This window comes from Malaya genurostris, chromosome 1, assembly GCF_030247185.1.
Source record: "Malaya genurostris strain Urasoe2022 chromosome 1, Malgen_1.1, whole genome shotgun sequence".
Classification (NCBI taxonomy): Eukaryota; Metazoa; Arthropoda; class Insecta; order Diptera; family Culicidae; genus Malaya; species Malaya genurostris.
In genome coordinates, this window is record NC_080570.1 from 41,143,898 (window position 1) to 41,163,436 (window position 19,539).

Below are 19,539 nucleotides of genomic sequence, written 5' to 3' on the forward strand. Positions count from 1 at the left end.
TCCGAATAATGTGACTCTATCCTAATTTATTTGATCATTTCAATTGATTCATTTAATTAGTATGTTGACGAAAAAATCGAATAATTTATTAAATATTAAAAATAAACAAAACGTACTCATTGATAGTTTTATCGTTTTCAGACGATACGCTCATCCAATTGGAAATGATCTCATTTCAATACGTTCCTTGATATTTCATTCATGCTTGTATTGCTTGGGCGTGCTTGAATGAGTCGCATGTGTGCGCTAGTATAGAATAGGTGCGATTTTCGGTCTGAACTCGCATAAATGACACAAAGCCCATCGTGCGATGCTTCCTTATGTCAATTATAAAACTCATTGAACAAGCATCTGTCAACTTTTGCTCTGCTCTCGCATTACCAATTCGAATCAAAAGGTGCAAAAGTGACTCATTCATCGAAGCCAGGTGATATATTTGGTGCACATTTTACAAAATTATCGCATGTGTTATCGGTACAAACAGTGATTAAACGAGATCAGCTTGATAAGAACTTCAGTTGGAATAACAGCCGTAAGTATTATTCGGAGCGTTTTTGACTCAAGGTCGGACTGAACGATCCGCCTCTTCATTTAAGATTTTCATTTCTATGCATACTTAGAAGACTCTCTCAACAAGCTGATCGACAACAAGAATGAAACTTTTACGAGTTTTGCATGAAAGTCATTTCCGATATTTTTCTCTTTCTATTTATTATATTTGCAGCCCGAGCAAGCCTTGTTTGAAAGTTTTATTCACAGTAAAAATGCCCCCAGTTGCAGGGTAAGCTAAAATTTGGAAATACAAAGTATGGTAACTCGGCTGAACTAACGCTAACCATTAATTTGCGCATTCATACGGGGAGATCTATTGCTTGTACGTATTAATACTTCCAGACTGGGATAACCGATTCTGCCTTTTTAACCATCTATACACCTTAACCAATTTACCTTATACGGATGAAATGGTATAAATTAAAATAAAATCTTTGACGTTTTTAACATATCAACCTAAGCATTAAAGATTTGTTTTGCGCTTGCGTGGAACTGTCAGTACTTCCTATAGTTTCCTCCGCATCAACTAGTGTAAAACGAAATATGTTCATCCAAAAAACGAAATTCATAGGAATATTTCGGATCTCTCTAATTCCTCCGCTCCAGATGTTGACTTTCGTGAACGACCGCGGTCGATGCTTTTAATAGGTCGTCAGATGTGGCAAACATTCGAACTTCTTTCGTGAATAGTTCTTACAGTCGTAGGGGTGTACAACTAGCCACTTGTCATCACTAAGAATCAGATCGAAATTCGTCTCGAATCAGCTCAAAACAGAAAATCAAGTCGGAATGTTGTAGCTATCCTAATGCGAATATGTTCATTTTAATTAGATTTTGAATGTAGAACGAAAGAACTCGAGCAATTTCGATCGATCAGAGCAGTTTGAGTCTGAAACAGATTGTTTATACAAAATAAAATCACTATAACATGTGGTATCGAAGTATTTTTGAGTAAACTTTTGGTTGGAATTTGTCGATAGTAATATTTTTAACAAAATCGTACTTAGTCCACCTGACAGTGAGATAAGATTTTTTTCATATCACTCATCACTAGTTTTAACGCATTTACGTAACAAAAAATTGAAGTTGATGCTATAAATGAATTTGAGAATGAATTCAATATGCACGAAATGTCAAAATAGGCGGGCCTGGCTCTACGTGACAAAGACTAAAACACAAATCGTTGACAGTAAATTGTGTTTGTCAACGAGAAAGTAAATTGTGTTTGTCGACGAGACGTAAATTGTGTTTGTCGACAGTAAATTGTGTTTGTCGACGAGACGGAACGATCCTGCAGATGAAAGCATTATCTTGTCGCGAGTGCTGTCTCCAGAGCAAAAAGACGAACGTCAGCTCATTTCGGCCACGTGTTTGGTCATGCTGATGCGGAATCAAGTGAACTTTTGGTGTCGATTGGTAACTGTTGATGAATCCTGAACTCAGTTTTATGGCAAAGGACTGAAACCGTTACGAGTTCGTTCGAAGGAATAGGAGAAATCATGGCGACGTTCAAGAGGTTGTGCAGCCCCGCCAACAATTTAGTACTCCAATTGTTTCTCAATTCACCACATTCGCCCGATTTAGTTCCTTCGGACTTTTATCGGTTCCCAAACCTCAAGAGATTTAGCCTGCGCGATGAGATCGTCGAAACCGTGAAGGAGTATTTTGCAGACGTTCCGGGAAAAATACTGTTTGAACGAGATCGAAATGTTGAAACCGCTTGAAAAAAGTTTTTTTTTCAATTCCCAAGTAGGTTACTTTTTACCCGATCAAGTAGGCGTGATAGGGTGGGATAAGGTTATATGGGAGAAACAAATTATTTTGGGGCAAAAAACACCTCCCTATAAAATTTGTTATGTTTATAAAATCAGTTCACGTTTTTCGGATAAAAGTTGTGTATTTTGATTTACTTTTCAAATGTATTTATAATACGCCATTTGGTTTAATTAGTGAAATGTTTAGGCTGAAAAACAAAATGCGTCTCATACCTGTGTAACCGGACAGGTATTTTATTTATTTATTCCATTTATTCATCTGACAATATAATAAGTCTTAATGAATATATCAGTCAAGTTATAAAATATTCGATCGTAACACTTTCTGAATAAACTTATGTGTCGGTTCATTAAAATCGAAAAGATTTTCAACAGTGGAAAATGTTCTTATACATGTAGTTATCGGTTCATGGAATCCGAACGTCGTATGATGGTATGATTCTGTATTATCCTAGCGTATGATATATTATACGCTGAAATGTGTACTACCGTTTTTTTATTGTTTCTCATATATTTTTGGTGTTTCGTTACAGAAATGACTAATTTGGTTTGTCAAAAGATGAAAGTATTACCAATGTTTCCTCCTTTATTTTATGTCTTTCTCATATAACTCATGTTTTTATGAATATTACTAAGCGATTCCTCAGAAAAGTTTCCTTTGAATAAGATCAAAAACGTTTGTTTGTGCATAAACCAGCAAAAAATTTTCAATGTATGAACAGTTTTGATCTAAGTTCTTCGTTTTTTGCATTATCGCTCTAAATGACAGTTTGATATTTTGGACACGCTTCACCTTGTTGTTCTGGAACCGGAAGTTGGATCCGAACACAGTGAAAAACAAAACCTTTCATATGAGTCTAAGTTTGTGACAAAAAATGTCTCTGAAAAATGAAAAGAAGTTCGAGGTTGACCACTACTGGCAACCGGTATAGCTGAAAACGGTTCATTTGGCTAGCAACTAACAGGATCCATAAATTGGAATAATTATGATCAAAATTTAAAAAAAAATCCGTTTTTGCATTATCGCTCTAAGTGACGGGTTGCAATTTCATCCACACTTCACCCTGTATTTTCGGAATTGGAAACCGGATCCGGACAAAATTCTACGACAACTTATGAAAAAACAATACTATTCATTTGAATCTATTCAGAACTAACCAACCCTAGTTATGTGGAGATTTGTGAATTCATTTATTGAATCGCAAATCTGATTTAAAACCAATTTCGATGTAAAATTGAATTGGGATGCGTAGATTTTTTAATGAACAAGCATATTTAAAAAACTGCTTAGTTTTGTTTTTGAAGTGTATTGAAAAATGAAGAACTGTTAAGAACTTTCCGTTCAATTGCCAGCTCCAAATATGTGCATGTAAATTCACAAAATACTTTAATCTGTGTACAGAACAATATCCATGTGAACTTTCTCCCTACATAGAAGTCGAACAATGTATTATAGAAACAGCTGAAAGTTCGTTCGGTTGCGCCGCGCGATCATTCAAGTGTGGATAATTACTTAAAAAATGAGCTCTTAGAATGCTATTTATGCGAATTTACGAAGCAGCTTCTTAGAATGCTATTGTAAGCAGCTTCTAGTACACATTGTTCAGCTTCTATCCAGCGAGAAAGTTCACTAGAATCTTGTTCTGTACTTTTAAGTTACCAAAAGTTCCACGCGTACTCGTAAGCAGCGAGTAAGTTCTGTACTTCCCAGCTGTTAAAAATAACCACGTGTTTTCATAAGCAGCGATAAAGTTCACGCGTAATTTTCAAGTTTTTAAAAGTTCCAAGACTACTTTAAAGTGAATGTTTTCAGTAATTGTGGAACTTTTGATTGTAATAGTAAAATTCATGATTTTATTACTGTGTTTAGTCTCTTATCTTACATCCGTGTTAACGACTTTCCAAAAATTAAACCATTGACTTTAAATTTGATTGTAACCTGACCGGCTGCACACTGCTGGGACATTACGATTCTACTCACTGTGCCAATATTCCGTTCCCAGCTTGGCCAAATCCCGTTACTATCGACGGGTGCAATAAAATCACGTCACTCCAACTACCTTGCGTTCTTATGTGCAAATGCTGTCTGTTGATTTAAATCATTCGTGCTTTTCTTCGGTAAACATGAGCAACATTCCGTAAAAGGTAAAAATGTTTCTCTGGTTTCGAACAGGCGAAAACAAAAAATAAAAGCACAACATTGCAATACTGTCAGCGAACTAGGGTGACGGAGGACGAGGACGAAGGGTTAGTTGAGCATTGGTTTACCTTTTCGGGCTTAAGTTGAAGTGCTTACCTGTATTAAATCATTATTCTTTTTCTTTTTGTCGTTTCGCTGACGCGGTGTCGATCGGACTGGTCTTGTGACCAATATAGCGCTGGTGGAATCCGCGAGAGCTATCTGTCATTAGAATGGCTTACTTTTTGTTCGAGCCGGTAAATGTCTTGTTTGATCATTCTCCTCATGAAAGTCATTTACTTGCCTTCATATATTGCCGTTGTCAGAGGTCCGATGCGAAGCTGTAATGCAAAGATTTCTGAGCCACGCTATAAGCCTTATGTGACTATTAGGAAGACCTTGTGTATGAGAAAGGATGTCGTTCAGTTCCACACGGTATTCGGTAGAGTTCGGATCTAGTTAATCTACTACGGTGAACGATAAGAGACGTTGAAAGTGTTTTTTGTTGATTCAAGTGATAAGACATATTTTGAAGCGACACGCAAACCGGTTACTTTGATCATTAGCGTTTTTTGTGAGTCCTGAACACCAGACATACAACGGAGAAGTTTCGTAGTGAATGTAAATATGACTTCGTGTTTACCGTGTATCAAATGAACTTGAATGCACTGAGAAGATCTACTGATGGTGATGTCTTTTCGCGAAAAGTTTGAATCACGGTTATGTAAAAAACTATGAAGTTGTGAGCTGCTCCAATACACATTTTAATTTCCACAAAAAAAACAAACACCGAACAATGAGTGAACTGAAGCTCAAGCCAATCGAAGATTCCAATCTGTACAAACGGAGAACTACGTCCAGAGAGAATCTTTTGCAAGCTTCTTCTTCGCTGTCTACCATCGACTTTCTGACGTCGAGCGGAATCACGAATACAAACTTTCATTTGGCGGAACGCCGCCACCACTTTCAATCGGGACCATCGGACGAAAGACTTTATCAGAATGCGCCAGGACCGATAAGAAATGTACAATATGTCAACGATACGGCTTACAATAGCACCACTGTGAATGTTGGTGTCCCGAATGCGAATGCAGGCGTCTTCAGTTCGCATAGTAATCGACACGACATCAATGACACGACTCGCGGGTTCCGAGAGCCAGCGCCGAGTTCGTCGATCGAGTCCAATCAGTATCCGAGTTCAGTTTCGAGTGGATACAATGCAACCGCGAGTGGTACTGCAGTGAAAAATATTATACGCGATTTTCGACAGGCAAATTTGGAAACGTCATCATCAGCTTTGCCGCATTTGCCCTCGTCAAACGAAACACAACACGCGGCCACCCAGGGTGAAAGATATCAAAATTTACCTCTAGCCAGCTCGACTCCAACGCGGAAGAAAATGGAACTCAAAGATCCTACCGGACAGTCCAACATGGAAGTGATTGGGTTAGTGTTAAAGTTTGAAATATGAAACGTGTAGCTGAGTTTTCTATTTCAATTGATTGATACGCGATAAGACATATCTAATCTTGTGTTTTTGGTTTACCAGACGAATTTAGATTTACTTTCTTGGATAGGAAGGTTCGTTGAGATAAACCTAGTTTCAAACCTATAATAAGACATATATGTATAGTGCATAATCAAACCGTTTCAGCATGGTCAAATTCAACTCAATGATAACATAATAAAACAGTTCAATTTAAATTACTTGTACAATCTGGGATCGGTTTAATATTTACCCAAAAGTTGGGAAAAGGTTTAAAACTAACAACCAGTTAAAAAATGTGATATTCAAGTGAAGCTGAGAATCACGTCTGCTATATTCCAAGTCTAACTATCCAATAGGTTAGCACTTTGTGTTTTAAAAATAGTGATTTTTATTTCTGCAATCTACGTCCGTATTGTTTTGATTATGTTCAATGATATTGCAGCTCGAAAACAGATATTTCACCATAGAAGATTTTGTTCGCCAACATCGACAATGCATTGGTTTAGCGTTGCCTATAGACTAGGGGATATCCAATCTACTAGACGTCTTAGATAAAGTAGATTTTGTTTCCTAAATTACAAGCTGATTAGAACAATGAAAAGAAAACATGTACACTAACCACTCTCTCGGAGATGGTTGAATAGCTTCTCACAAGCTTAGTTTTAAACGGGAGGGCGGAGGGTCCCACGGAAAAATCCTGAATTTAGTTTCGAATGGAAGATCGTATGATCTTATATCGTGCTATGAAATTTTATTCGGATCGGATTTCCGGTTGTATTACAAGATGTAAAATATGAAAAAATTCCCACCATCATTTGAATGTAAAGAACGTAAAAATTCGGTGAAACTGCTTAAAACTATTCCAAAATGTAGGTTAGAGATGGTCGGGTATAGAAATTCTTATACCCGAACCCGACCCGTACCCGAGTGATCTGCAAAAAAATTTACCCGTACCCGACCCGTACCCGATTGAAAATTTAAAAAATTACCCGTACCCGACCCGTACCCGATCAATAATAAAAAAAAATTACCCGTACCCGACCCGTACCCGATAAAAAATTAAAAATTTTACCCGTACCCGACCCGTACCCGATAAAAAATTACCTGTACCCGTACCCGACCCGAATGAGTAGTAAAAATTTTACCAAAATTCAGTGTGGAAAAAATAAAGTGTTTTAGATATCGAGCCGTATCAGGCTCTAGTTGGTAAGAAAAATACATTAAAATGCTTGTTTACTTTTAAACATATAAATACACTGTGAAACATGAATAATGTAATGTAACTTTTTTTTAAACATGCAAAAAAAACAAACGGTTCATCCGAATTCAAAATTTATTTTTTCATATTAAAGTACAATCCTACCGGGTAATTGTGGAATATAATTTCATTCAAATGGCTGCCTCGGCTGGCCTTGCAGTACGCCATACGGTCGGTCCAGCTTTTTAATACATTTTCGATTGTATGCAGCTTTATTTCAGCTATGGATGCACGAATGTTATCCTTCAAGGCTTGAATTGTCTCTGGCTTGTCCACATAACACTTATCTTTGACAGCCGCTCAAAGATAATAGTCTAACGGTGTCAAATCACAGCTCCGAGGCGGCCAAAAGACATCCGAATTTCGACTGATAATTCAATCTTCGAAGACTGTGCACAGATGATCGATCGTAGCGTTGGCTGTGTGGCACGGAGCGCCGTCTTGTTGGAACCAAAAGGTGTCCAAGTCTTCCTCTTCAAGTAACGGGAAGAACCAATCGCTAATGATGACGCGCTACCGCTCGCCATTGACCGTGGCGGCGGCTCCTGCCTCATTTTCTAAGAAAAAAAGGCCCAATGATGCCGTCAGACAAAAATCCGCACCAAACCGTCACTCTCTGAGATCGGCTTCTCCATGATGACGTGCGGGTTTTCCGTCCCCAGATGCGACAATTTTGCTTATTAACATACCCGCCGAGATGAAAATGTGCCTCATCCGAGAAGATGATTTTTTTGCACACATTCCGCAACATTACCATGATTTTGAAAGTAAAACTGCACTATTTTCACGCGTTTCTCAAGCGTATACACAACCATTTTCGTTCAGCGGAAGGATACAACTAAATTTCTGTCAAATCAGAAGTGACATTGAGGTTACCAATGTCGAAATAACCGCTAGTTCAAAAATAAATGTTAGATGGCGGACCCTGTAGATTTTCAATGTCTTTGGTACGTTATACTCATTTACAAATGTCAACAAAAGGGAGTAATATCTACTCAAATTGTTCGAGAAGCATATTTACCCAATATGTCGTAATACCCGTTGTATTCAATTTTGGGTAGGTATGGTTTTTACGAAACAGTGTGACTTTTGATTCGATTCTTTAGAGCCACAAGTAAGCGTGCTCATTATCTTGACACATAAATAAAAATTCACATTCGAATCACTTGAAAAATCACGTAAAATAGTTCCAAATGTCAAATTGAATATTATACGTGACGAAAATGAATGTTATGCGAACATACCCTAAAATGAATAGTGTGTTATCAGTTCGATTACGTGAATTGACCAAAGAATCAAACAATGTACGTGTATTCCCCGTGTGAAAAATTCAATTTTGAACATGGTGAACAGTGAGTCCTTCAAGTGTAAGTAGTTTGAACATTCTTAGGAAATTTTTTTGGTTACAATTTTTTACTACAAAGCAAAATGAATTATGATTTTGATTTAAATTAATCTGTCAACTATGCCCGTTTTGTAAGCCTCACAAACCCACACCCACGATGTTAACGGTAGCTGGTGGTTTTTACAGCCATTGAACCGGTGGAACCCTCAACGAGTGAACACGGTGAAAATTTGAGTATTTCGCAAGAAAAGATTTTCACCCTTACTTTTGCGACTCCACGTTGTCATGCATCGAGATTTTCACTTGTAGTCCAGTGAAAAGAAACAAAAATTAACTAGCAATATAGCCCAACTTGCTGTGCCATCAATCGGTGTCATTTCAAGTGAGGTGACACCACCCAGAAGTGCAGAATAAGAAGAACTTCTATGCAGATTTTCTGAAATAAATGTTCATGTTTTTATGGTAAGAATCCCAATGATTTTTACGAAAATTTTGAAAATCTCCAACCAATATTTAAAATAACAATTTTCTGGTATCTGAATGTGATATGAGTACTACACTACATTTTATATACTGCCCATACTTGCATATCAGTCCCATATGGGAAATCGGCATGTTGAGAAAAAGACGATCAAAAGTTTATTTCCGAATTTTTTTATTTATTGTGCTCCCTAATGCTGGTCCCGGGTTGGCGGTTCAATACATAGGACGCTGGTCTTACAAGCCAGCTGTCGTATGTTCGAGCTCCAAACTGGAAGGATTCTTAGTGTCAGTAGGATCCATAGTACTAGCCATGCAATGATTCTGTACGCTAAGAACCGGCTGCGAAGTCTGTTGAAACAGAAAGGCCAAACTCCACGAAAGGAATGTAATACCAAGACTTTGCTTTGCTCCCTAATGCTAAATCTTGGTATTATTACATGAAATATCGGTAATACACCTTTGATGTTCCAATATTGCAACAAATGAAATTATTGAAATTTTGCACTGAATGGGACTGATATGCGGGTACTTTAGCATATGGGACACAGAAATGAGTTGATATTTTTTTATATTTTACTGAACAAACCCTCAACTTTCATTGCAATTTCTGAGAGTATATTGAGGAAAGACTCCATTCGTCAAGCTAGCTCAAAATTGCCGAAAATCGATATGAGACTGATATGCGAGTATGGGCAGTATATGAATCAAATAATTTTTACTGAATTGTGCATTAAACAGTTTTAAAATGGCAGTCCATTAAAACCTACGTGAAAAGTAGATTCCGACCGCAACATCATAGAGCTAAGGCAGTGTGTCTTATTAAATATGTTATAAACAAAGTAGGGCGGGAAATATTCACATAACTTTTCACGTAACTATGATTGATCTTTTTTTTAAATGAAGAAAAAGATGCCAGTTGACAGGTCTGGTCCTAGGCGCGAATATCAAAACCCCTTGAATCAAATTGATTATTTTTCGGAAGAACTGTTTTGCAATGAAAAAATCTCGTCAACGTGTAAACATATTTATGTGAAGTACAAATGGTCGGGTAATCGATCCGAAAAAAAAATTTACCCGTACCCGACCCGTACCCGAGTGAGCGGTAAATTTTTTTACCCGTACCCGACCCGTACCCGAGTGAGCAGTAAAATTTTTTACCCGTACCCGACCCGTACCCGATTGAAAATAAAAATTTTTACCCGTACCCGACCAAAAACCCGTCGGGTACGGGTACGGGTCGGGTTTCGGGTAAAATACCCGATACCCGACCATCTCTAATGTAGGTATCGTAATTGATAGTCAGGTGAAATGGTTCAGGTTTCCCATGTACCGAAAGATGTGGCCAAAAGCTCCAAAACAAACGATTTCTCGGTGACATTTGACCCGATTTCCGCAAGCTTAGGCTCAAATGAAAGACCATATAATCTCATAGAAATTTAATTGGGATTTGACATCCAGTTCCGGAATCATAGGGCGAAGAGTGTTGGAAATTTCAAACTGTCATTTAATGTACAATGGTACATCACACTTGAAAACTCTGTAAATTCAATTACAGAGGTCTTGTTAGTTGATTGACGGGGTCCCCGCTTTCCGGTTTCGGAAGTATCGGAAATAGCGGTCAAGAATTCCAGACCGGACTCACTTCATTTTAGGCGAAATGCCTAAACCTATTTTCATTTCAGGCTTTGATACTGTTATTTGATACTGTTACTGGCTAAATTTTATGTAAAAATATCGAATTGCCCCTGGCAGGCGCGTACCCAGAAAAAAAGTTCAGGAGTGTTTTCATAATAAAGGGGAGACCGGGGCTAAATCGGACACTTTTTAGAAATTGAAAAAAAAAACATTAAAACTGGGGTTTTACCCAAGTCATCTCTACCGCGTCATCTCCAAGCGCGTTTACAAAGTCAATCCATGAATAGTAATAATAGCAGGTTTATAAGATATTGAGGGTGTCCTCTTTAACCACGTTTTAGCCCCTGTTGCACCTAAAAATTTCTTGAGTTTCAAAGGGAGGGGGGGATTAGTTTGAACTCCTAAAATCCCCTCCTGTATACGCGTCTGGTCCCTGGTCAAAGTGGAACACGTTTTTCAAACTGCTGTGCACGATAACTAAAGAACAACTTGTCTGATATAAAAAAATATTATATCGTATTAAAGCGCATTAAATTTTGAATGGAACAACGTTAAGAAATTTACAAAAAAAAATATCTCACTTTCTTAAACAAATTTGACAAAACAGAAATCATATTTGACAAATTGTAGTAATTCTTGTGAAAACCATTTTAGAAAACAAAAACGACGTGCAATAGAGAACGCAAAAACGAACTAAAAACATATAGTATACATGCTCTTTGAACATAACCCAAGATTTGAGTTGCGTTTACTCAAATTCATAAACTTTAACAATATGTCAAAATTTGAGTAAAATTTATTAAGGCCATGAGTTCTCTCGCATTTACTCAAGAATGCAAGAATACGTCGTTTTTCATTACCGTTTCTAGATCCGGCTTTTGAAATCATTGAATAATTCAATAGTTTTTTGTGGTTTAAATTATGCTAAGTGAGAGATCCTACATAAGGATATCAAAATCGTTCAATTTTGACTACAATGCGGTCGAATTGAACGGTTTTCAATCATTTTTTGCCCTTCCTATTTAAAAGAAAGAAGAATGATTTTAATTGGGGAATTTTTTTATATAAACATGAACGAAAAAGAATGCATTTATTTTGAGTGCAAAAAACTCAAATTTTGAAAAAAATATTTATTCCTTATTGTGAGTAAAATATACGCTAATTTTTACAGTTTCGTCCTTTACTAAAAAATGAGTAGATAGGTAGGTGGTAACTCAAGTTCAGAGTACGTGCACTTTATAATGAATTTGAGTGGCGTGTCACTCAATTTTGAGTTATGTTCAATGAGAGTGTAGTTTGTTCCAGAATTAACTCGCACTTTGAGAAACAACATCTCAGGAGCAATTCTAATAAAAATTATAACTCTAATAAAAATTATAATTATACTGAAGATAAGGCAACCCATGGTTTTTGTTAATCGACGCTCGTAATGAAGGAACCCAAGCAACCAGAAGTTCCACAATTACTTAAAAAGTTCACTTTCTTGCTGCTTAAAAGTACACGCGGAACTTTTGAGAACTTGAAAGTACATATCAAGTTCCGCGTGAACTTTCTAGCTGCTTAAGAAAACACGTGGCAATTTTTGACAGTTCGAAGTACAGAACAAGTTCCGCGTGAACTTTTTCGCTGCATAGAAGCTGAACAATGTATTCTAGAAGCAACTTAGAAGTTCGTTCCGCTGCGTCGCGCGAACTTTTAAGTGTGGATAATTACTTAAAAAATGAGCTGCTTAGAATGCTATTGATTAACTTCGAGAGCTGCTTAAGCCAAATCAGTCCCTTTTATCCGAACTTTTGGTTAGTTGGGAATGAAAAACCTCGTTTACAGTAGAAGCTCCCCTTAAGCATTGAGAATAAAATACGTCTTAACGTAAATATATTAGTTTGCTTATAACATTCATGATCGCTACACTGTCTATGCCAACGGTGAACGGAAGAAGAATTCCTCGCATAATTCAGAATTCCGCTGGGAAGCCATCTCAGACCATTCATATTTTTACTGTTCTTCAACGATATCAATTCGTCTCTGAGAGGTCGTCTATTATCGTTCGCGTTTGTTAAGATTTACTACATTGTTTTTCAACTCAAAAGACGCAACATTTCTGTGGAGGCAATTGGATATCTTTGCAAAGTGGTTGTGTATCATCTGGGTATGATTTTAATCTGTCACAGTTACAAATTTTCTGAATATTATTTGGAATCATCATTAGAAACAAATTGTGTCTTTTGATTGATTGTAAATAAATAAAATTATTTTACAATGCAAAATAGCAATTATCGGATCATAAAATCCGAATGTCGTTTATCCTACAGTCTAAACAATTCCGTCGAAGTCGTGTTTTCAATCTTTCTAAAATAATGTGCAATTCATTCTCGTTCAACTTTTTTTCTCACCTACAAAAAGTCTTCATATAGGACACACCTTAGTTTTTTGTCAGAATGCTTGATACAATAAAGATTTACATTTTTGGAATTGATTGACAGGAGCAAAAAATGTTTGCGTCCGACATTTTTACAATTTTTAAATACTATCAATAATTGGTCCAACAAGGTGTCTAAATCGGTCGAACATAATATAAAATAAACAAAATCATGTATATTTGCCAAACTCAATTCACACAAATAAAATAATATTCTCATCCTGTACCACGCAATGCAATTTCGTTATCTACTTCATGTTCAGCGAAAGTACTTTGGCCAATTGTGCTTATCGTCACAATTTGGACTAATCGTCTCGTTTTTTAGCTCGATGCGCTGTTGTGTACGACGCTCTCAGTTTGCTTGCAACATCTCGGATGGAGAGGCCTTCGGTTTATTATTTCTTCGATCCAGTCCGAAAACTTTTCTAACGTTTGTGACAGTTGACTTGCCGCATTCAGCAACTTCGTCAACTTGTCGTGCGAGTAGCTCGTGTTTTTCGCGATGCGCGAGCACAATTTGGACGGAATGCTTCTCTAGCTTCGATGCAATTTTCACAACTGAAAGGCAAATATTAAAATCGAGTTACATCTTCAAGGAGTGTGCTGGTACCTTTTAATACACGATGAAAAAGAGTAAAGATGAAGTTGGCCAAACCCTTATAATAAAAACTTTTATTTCGAAAGTTAGCCACAATTTTTTCATTGATTTTGAAATAGGTGCGCCTAAACTACAGATTATGAGCATCTTCTTTCCAACCGGTACTAGATATTGGATTTTTTTCGGTTTTTAACGATATCAAACTAACTAGACATTATAAGAAGAGAAAGAATATGAAATGATAGAGCCATAGTACTCAAGGAAGAGCAAGGATATTGGACAAATATTTCCCAATGATTAAAACATATGCTTAAACTAGAGAATGTTCATATTCCTAGACAGAATTTGTCATTTACAACTACTGAGTCAAGCCAAACAATTGTTTGATTTCAGAATATCAGCCAACATGTCCCTCGGCACCATGATGTGCACCCGGTGTGACGAGGGATTCGAACCGCACGAAAGGATCGTCAACTCGAACGGCCAGTTGTGGCACACCCAATGTTTTGTGTATGTATCCATGAGCTTGATCAGATCTATTTAAGTCTACTAATAATTTTTTTCTATTTCTTGGTTGCAGCTGTGCTCAATGCTTCCGCCAATTTCAGGACGGCATCTTCTACGAATTTGAAGGCCGCAAATACTGTGAGAAGGATTTTCACATCCTGTTCGCACCGTGCTGCAACAAATGCAATCACTTTGTCATTGGTCGGGTCATCAAGGCCATGGCGGCAAATTGGCATCCGGAATGTTTCACCTGCGAACGTTGTAATATTCCATTAGCGGATTCCGGATTTATACGTAATCAGAACCGTGCCCTATGCCATGACTGCAACCGAAAGGAGAAGGAAGTGGGCTTAGGAAAGCATATGTGTAACAAATGCCAGTGAGTAGTGCTGCTGTCACCTACTGCTTATATTAAATTATTTAATTGTATCTATTTCCTACTTTCAGTGGAATAATCGACGATGCTCCGTTGCGCTTCCGAGGTGAAGTCTACCATGGCTATCACTTCAATTGTACAGCTTGCGGCGTTGAACTGGATTCGTCTGCTCGGGAAGTCAAAAATCGTACCGGTTATGCTGCCAACGACATGAATGAACTGTACTGCTTGCGATGCCACGATCGAATGGGAATTCCCATTTGCGGTGCTTGTCGGCGTCCAATCGAGGAACGTGTCGTAACCGCACTGGGAAAACATTGGCATGTAGAGGTGATTAGCGAATGATTCATTTTATATCAGCCTAATGACTCATTCCGTTGTTACTTTTAGCACTTCGTATGCGCCAAATGTGAGAAACCGTTCCTAGGACATCGTCACTACGAGAAACGCGGTTTAGCATACTGCGAAACACATTACCATCAATTATTCGGTAATCTGTGCTTCGTTTGTAATCAGGTCATCGCTGGTGATGGTAAGTTCTATATTATTAACCATTGCACAGTGGTCCGGATCCACAATTTAGGGGGACAAAAACATTTGTGGCTTAGCCTTATACTTTAGAGCTATGATGTCTTCGGAACAAATGATCAGTGAAAGATAAGCCATATTTTGAAGCATATGGTATTAGGGTGGTTCTAATTATTAGGGTGATGCAAAAATTATTTTCCGTATGTGTTGAGATAGAGGACTGCATCCTTCGGCAAAATTGTAGGAAAACTTATATCAAGCAACTTTGCCGAAAACACTATTGTAGTATCTCTAACGGTTTTAGTGTTACAGCTATTTTAATAGATCAACTTAGGGTGTTCCTAAAAAAATCAGATTTTTTGCTCTAGCTTTCTTAATATGCACTTCTCGATTTTGGGGTCTTTGAATATCTTTTAGAGTTTGTTGAAACCAATTTTTTCATGACTAGCGCATTCAGGTAGCGTTTTCTGAACCGAAGTTATGAGCAAAACTAGTTCAAAAACAGATCATTTTTAAACTGCTATATCTAACATTGGAGCAAACGAAAAAAAAATCGGTTTGTTTCATTTGATAGAAAATACTTTCGAGCATGTTTATAGAAAAAATGGCGGAGGAGATATTTTTTAAAATTTTTTAAATTGTGTTCAAACATTGGGTTTTTTCATTGAAAAATGCCCTTTCATGTAAGACATTTATTAGCTATACATATTGAAATAAGGTATTGCTGTCTTCTAGCGTGTTAAAATTAAAAATGTTAATTCAGCTGCATAATCGGGAAGATGGTGTACACTCACGTTGGTTGTTACTCTGTTCGACAATGCTATTACAGGATCAGACGTTAAAAGAAATCGTTTGAATACATCCTCTAGATTCACTAAACGATTGAAGTTCTGTGGATGGAACTGCCTATACTTGCGAATTGATTTATTTCGACTCTCTTGCGCTTCCTTACTGTACATTATTTGCTATCTGTTTGGTTCCTTTGCGATTGATTGTTGAGCAAGAAGGCTGGATAATCTGGAACAACAATTATACTTCATCTGTTTCCCTTTGCTGCCCAGAATAATAATTTTTTTTTGTTTTTGATTATAGAGGTTTTAACCTTAAGGTCATTCACCTCTTCGGGCCAGAAAAACTTTCTGACCCTATGTGTGGGGTTGGGAATCGAAGCCACGTGGGCTGCGTGAAAGGCATCAACTTGCCCAACACACTACACCCGTCCCCCTAGAGAATAATAATCTTTCAAAAGGAAAACACGGAACTAACAGCAGGAAGTGGACAAAGTAAATGCAGAAATTGCAGAGCTTTCTCCCACAGTACTGGGGAAAGTATTTGTATCAACGAAGCTAGTGTTCTGCCTGAACGATACGAAAGTGTTAAACGACATAACAGGCATACACTCCCAAGCTTGGTACATATGCAAGCGCTCAGGAAAAGCTCTGAATTTTTCAAGAACTGAAACAAATGAGAATAATCCAAACAAATATCAATTTGGAATTTCGCTTCTGCACGCAATGATTCGATCTATGGAACTTTGGCTAAAAGTGAGTTATTGTTTGCACATTGAGAAACCGACATGGCGCGTGTCCCGACAAAATCAGCATGTCAAGGAGCAAGAGACAAACATTCTAACGGCATTAAAAGAGCGGCTAGGGTTACGTATTGGCAAAGACATCATATTAACAAGATATCCAGTTCGCACATTTCTAGAATAAATCTTTGGAAACATCCTTTTTTGCGAGCATGGTGCCCTCAGGTGAGTCCGCATCGAATCTCGTACATTGAAGTAGGGAAGATAAACGTCAAAATCTTGCGCGCCAAAATAGCAGCACTGCGCACCCACACAATTGACATGATATGTTGAATGTGATGCCGTGTGATGGCGTTCCTATACTGAAGATTGATTTCGCTCCAAGCTGACAGGTTCTGGCATTGGTGAACCATTACCTGGAGGCGGCAACTCGAATGATGGTATCTGGGCCCGTAGATTTTTCAAAGAATATAACACAGTAGCGCAAATCATCGAGTTAAATGGAAATATACTTGAACGGTTTTTTATAATCTTAACGTTGATAAACAGCAATGTGAAGATTTCGGTACCTGCTTTCCAGGAGAATTCGTTTTGTGGAGCTGTATGGATGGTATGCTCTGTCGCCAACCGTGCATAAACTTCTGGTGCATGGGACTGCAATTATAAAACATGCTTTGCTTCCTGTTGGTATGTACAGTAAGGAAGTGCAAGAGAGTCGAAATAAATCAATTCGCAAGTATAGGCAGTTCCATCCACAGAACTTCAATCGTTTAGTGAATCTAGAGGATGTATTCAAACGATTTCTTTTAACGTCTGATCCTGTAATAGCATTGTCGAACAGAGTAACAACCAACGTGAGTGTACACCATCTTCCCGATTATGCAGCTGAATTAACATTTTTAATTTTAACACGCTAGAAGACAGCAATACCTTATTTCAATATGTATAGCTAATAAATGTCTTACATGAAAGGGCATTTTTCAATGAAAAAACCCAATGTTTGAACACAATTTAAAAAATTTTAAAAAATATCTCCTCCGCCATTTTTTCTATAAACATGCTCGAAAGTATTTTCTATCAAATGAAACAAACCGATTTTTTTTTCGTTTGCTCCAATGTTAGATATAGCAGTTTAAAAATGATCTGTTTTTGAACTAGTTTTGCTCATAACTTCGGTTCAGAAAACGCTACCTGAATGCGCTAGTCATGAAAAAATTGGTTTCAACAAACTCTAAAAGATATTCAAAGACACCAAAATCGAGAAGTGAATATTAAGAAAGCTAGAGCAAAAAATCTGATTTTTTTAGGAACACCCTAAGTTGATCTATTAAAATAGCTGTAACACTAAAACCGTTAGAGATACTACAATAGTGTTTTCGGCAAAGTTGCTTGATATAAGTTTTCCTACAATTTTGCCGAAGGATGCAGTCCTCTATCTCAACACATACGGAAAATAATTTTTGGATCACCCTAATAATTAGAACCACCCTAATACCATATGCTTCAAAATATGGCTTATCTTTCACTGATCATTTGTTCCGAAGACATCATAGCTCTAAAGTATAAGGCTAAGCCACAAATGTTTTTGTCCCCCTAAATTGTGGATCCGGACCACTGTGCATTGGAAAGCGAAACTATCAAATACGAACATTTGTGTTCCTTTTTCGTCATCAGTTTTTACCGCTCTTAACAAGGCCTGGTGCGTACATCACTTCTCGTGTTCGATTTGCGACAATAAAATGGACCAAAAGTCGAAGTTCTACGAATATGACGAGAAGCCGGTCTGCAAGAAGTGCTATGAACGCTTCCCTGCCGAGCTCAGACGACGCCTGCGTGCAGCCCACGAGAACACCCTGAAGAAGACTATCAACTAAACAAATGACGCCACTTGTATTCAAATTTCCAGTGAAAACGCAACAATCGTTTACCCTGTTATCATGACACTTGTTCGATTGAGTGCGGTCGAATTTATAGAAACTTATATACTTTAGATGCACGTGAAGCATACGCCCGTGGCTTACAACTTAACTTGTGCCTTGAATATACAAATCTCGAACAGATTTTTTAATATACAATAACCTACCCAGTCGTAGTTTTGGTGTTCTACTCACAGAGACAATATTTAACTTCAAACGAGGAACTAATTCGAAATTGTTATACTTGATGTAATCTAATCGACTGTAGAAACTCACTTGTCATATAGAAGATGTCGCCTAATATATTTAATGAATTTTAATGTGTTATAGTAACATAAGACCGAATGGCCTTTAAATGAAATGGGACAGAAAAGAACGTCTATTGGAGCAGTCTGAGATCGGGTGAAGCATGAGAATATTGTTACAAGCGATCTCTATAGCAAAATCCTTTTCAAATCCTAACGCATTATCATACTGTCTTTGGAATCTGCACGGCCAGATGGCATATCGGCAGTTATTCAGGAATAATCCACTTGTATTGAAAAGCTACATTTATGTTCCCGGTACACAAAAAATACGATAAAAGAGATGAGAACGAATAAACGACGGTTCGGCAGATGTCGCTTTTGAAGCTGTTTTTTTTACATTTGACAAGCACACACTCAAATTTTATTTCTAAATTTCAGCAAAAAAATGTCGAGATTCGTACAGCTGAGTGTTCGGTAATCTTCTTGGCAAAATGTATAATTACTAAGAATCTCGGCAATCCTAAATTTGTTAACAGTAAATTATTGCCGAACTTATCAGCAGAAATTTAGCTGTTAGCTTCGCGAAAGTGATCCGGATTGAATCATGAATTGCCGAATTGAATCATGAATTGTTATCGAACGTTGAAAGGATTTTTCTTTGAATTAAATATCACAAGAGCTAAGGTTGAAGAAAGGAATT

The 19,539-nt window shown here is 37.4% G+C and overlaps 1 protein-coding gene across 3 annotated transcripts; it reads left to right on the plus strand.

Moving 5' to 3' along the window:
- The first annotated feature begins 343 nt into the window (after window positions 1-343).
- LOC131437903 (LIM and senescent cell antigen-like-containing domain protein 1) lies at window positions 344-18,753 on the plus strand. 3 transcript variants are annotated; one of them, XM_058607573.1, is made up of 7 exons: window positions 344-532; window positions 725-781; window positions 14,127-14,243; window positions 14,314-14,619; window positions 14,688-14,946; window positions 15,007-15,148; window positions 18,350-18,753. In XM_058607573.1, exons 2-7 carry the CDS (start codon window positions 765-767, stop codon window positions 18,547-18,549), a joined length of 1,041 nt encoding a protein of 346 aa, XP_058463556.1. In that variant the 5' UTR covers window positions 344-532; window positions 725-764; the 3' UTR covers window positions 18,550-18,753. The 3 variants fall into 3 exon arrangements, with proteins under 3 accessions (XP_058463556.1, XP_058463565.1, XP_058463547.1); XM_058607582.1 differs by lacking the exon at window positions 725-781 and having other exon boundaries at window positions 345-532; XM_058607564.1 differs by lacking the exons at window positions 344-532; window positions 725-781 and adding an exon at window positions 4,434-5,952.
- Window positions 18,754-19,539: the final 786 nt, after the last annotated feature.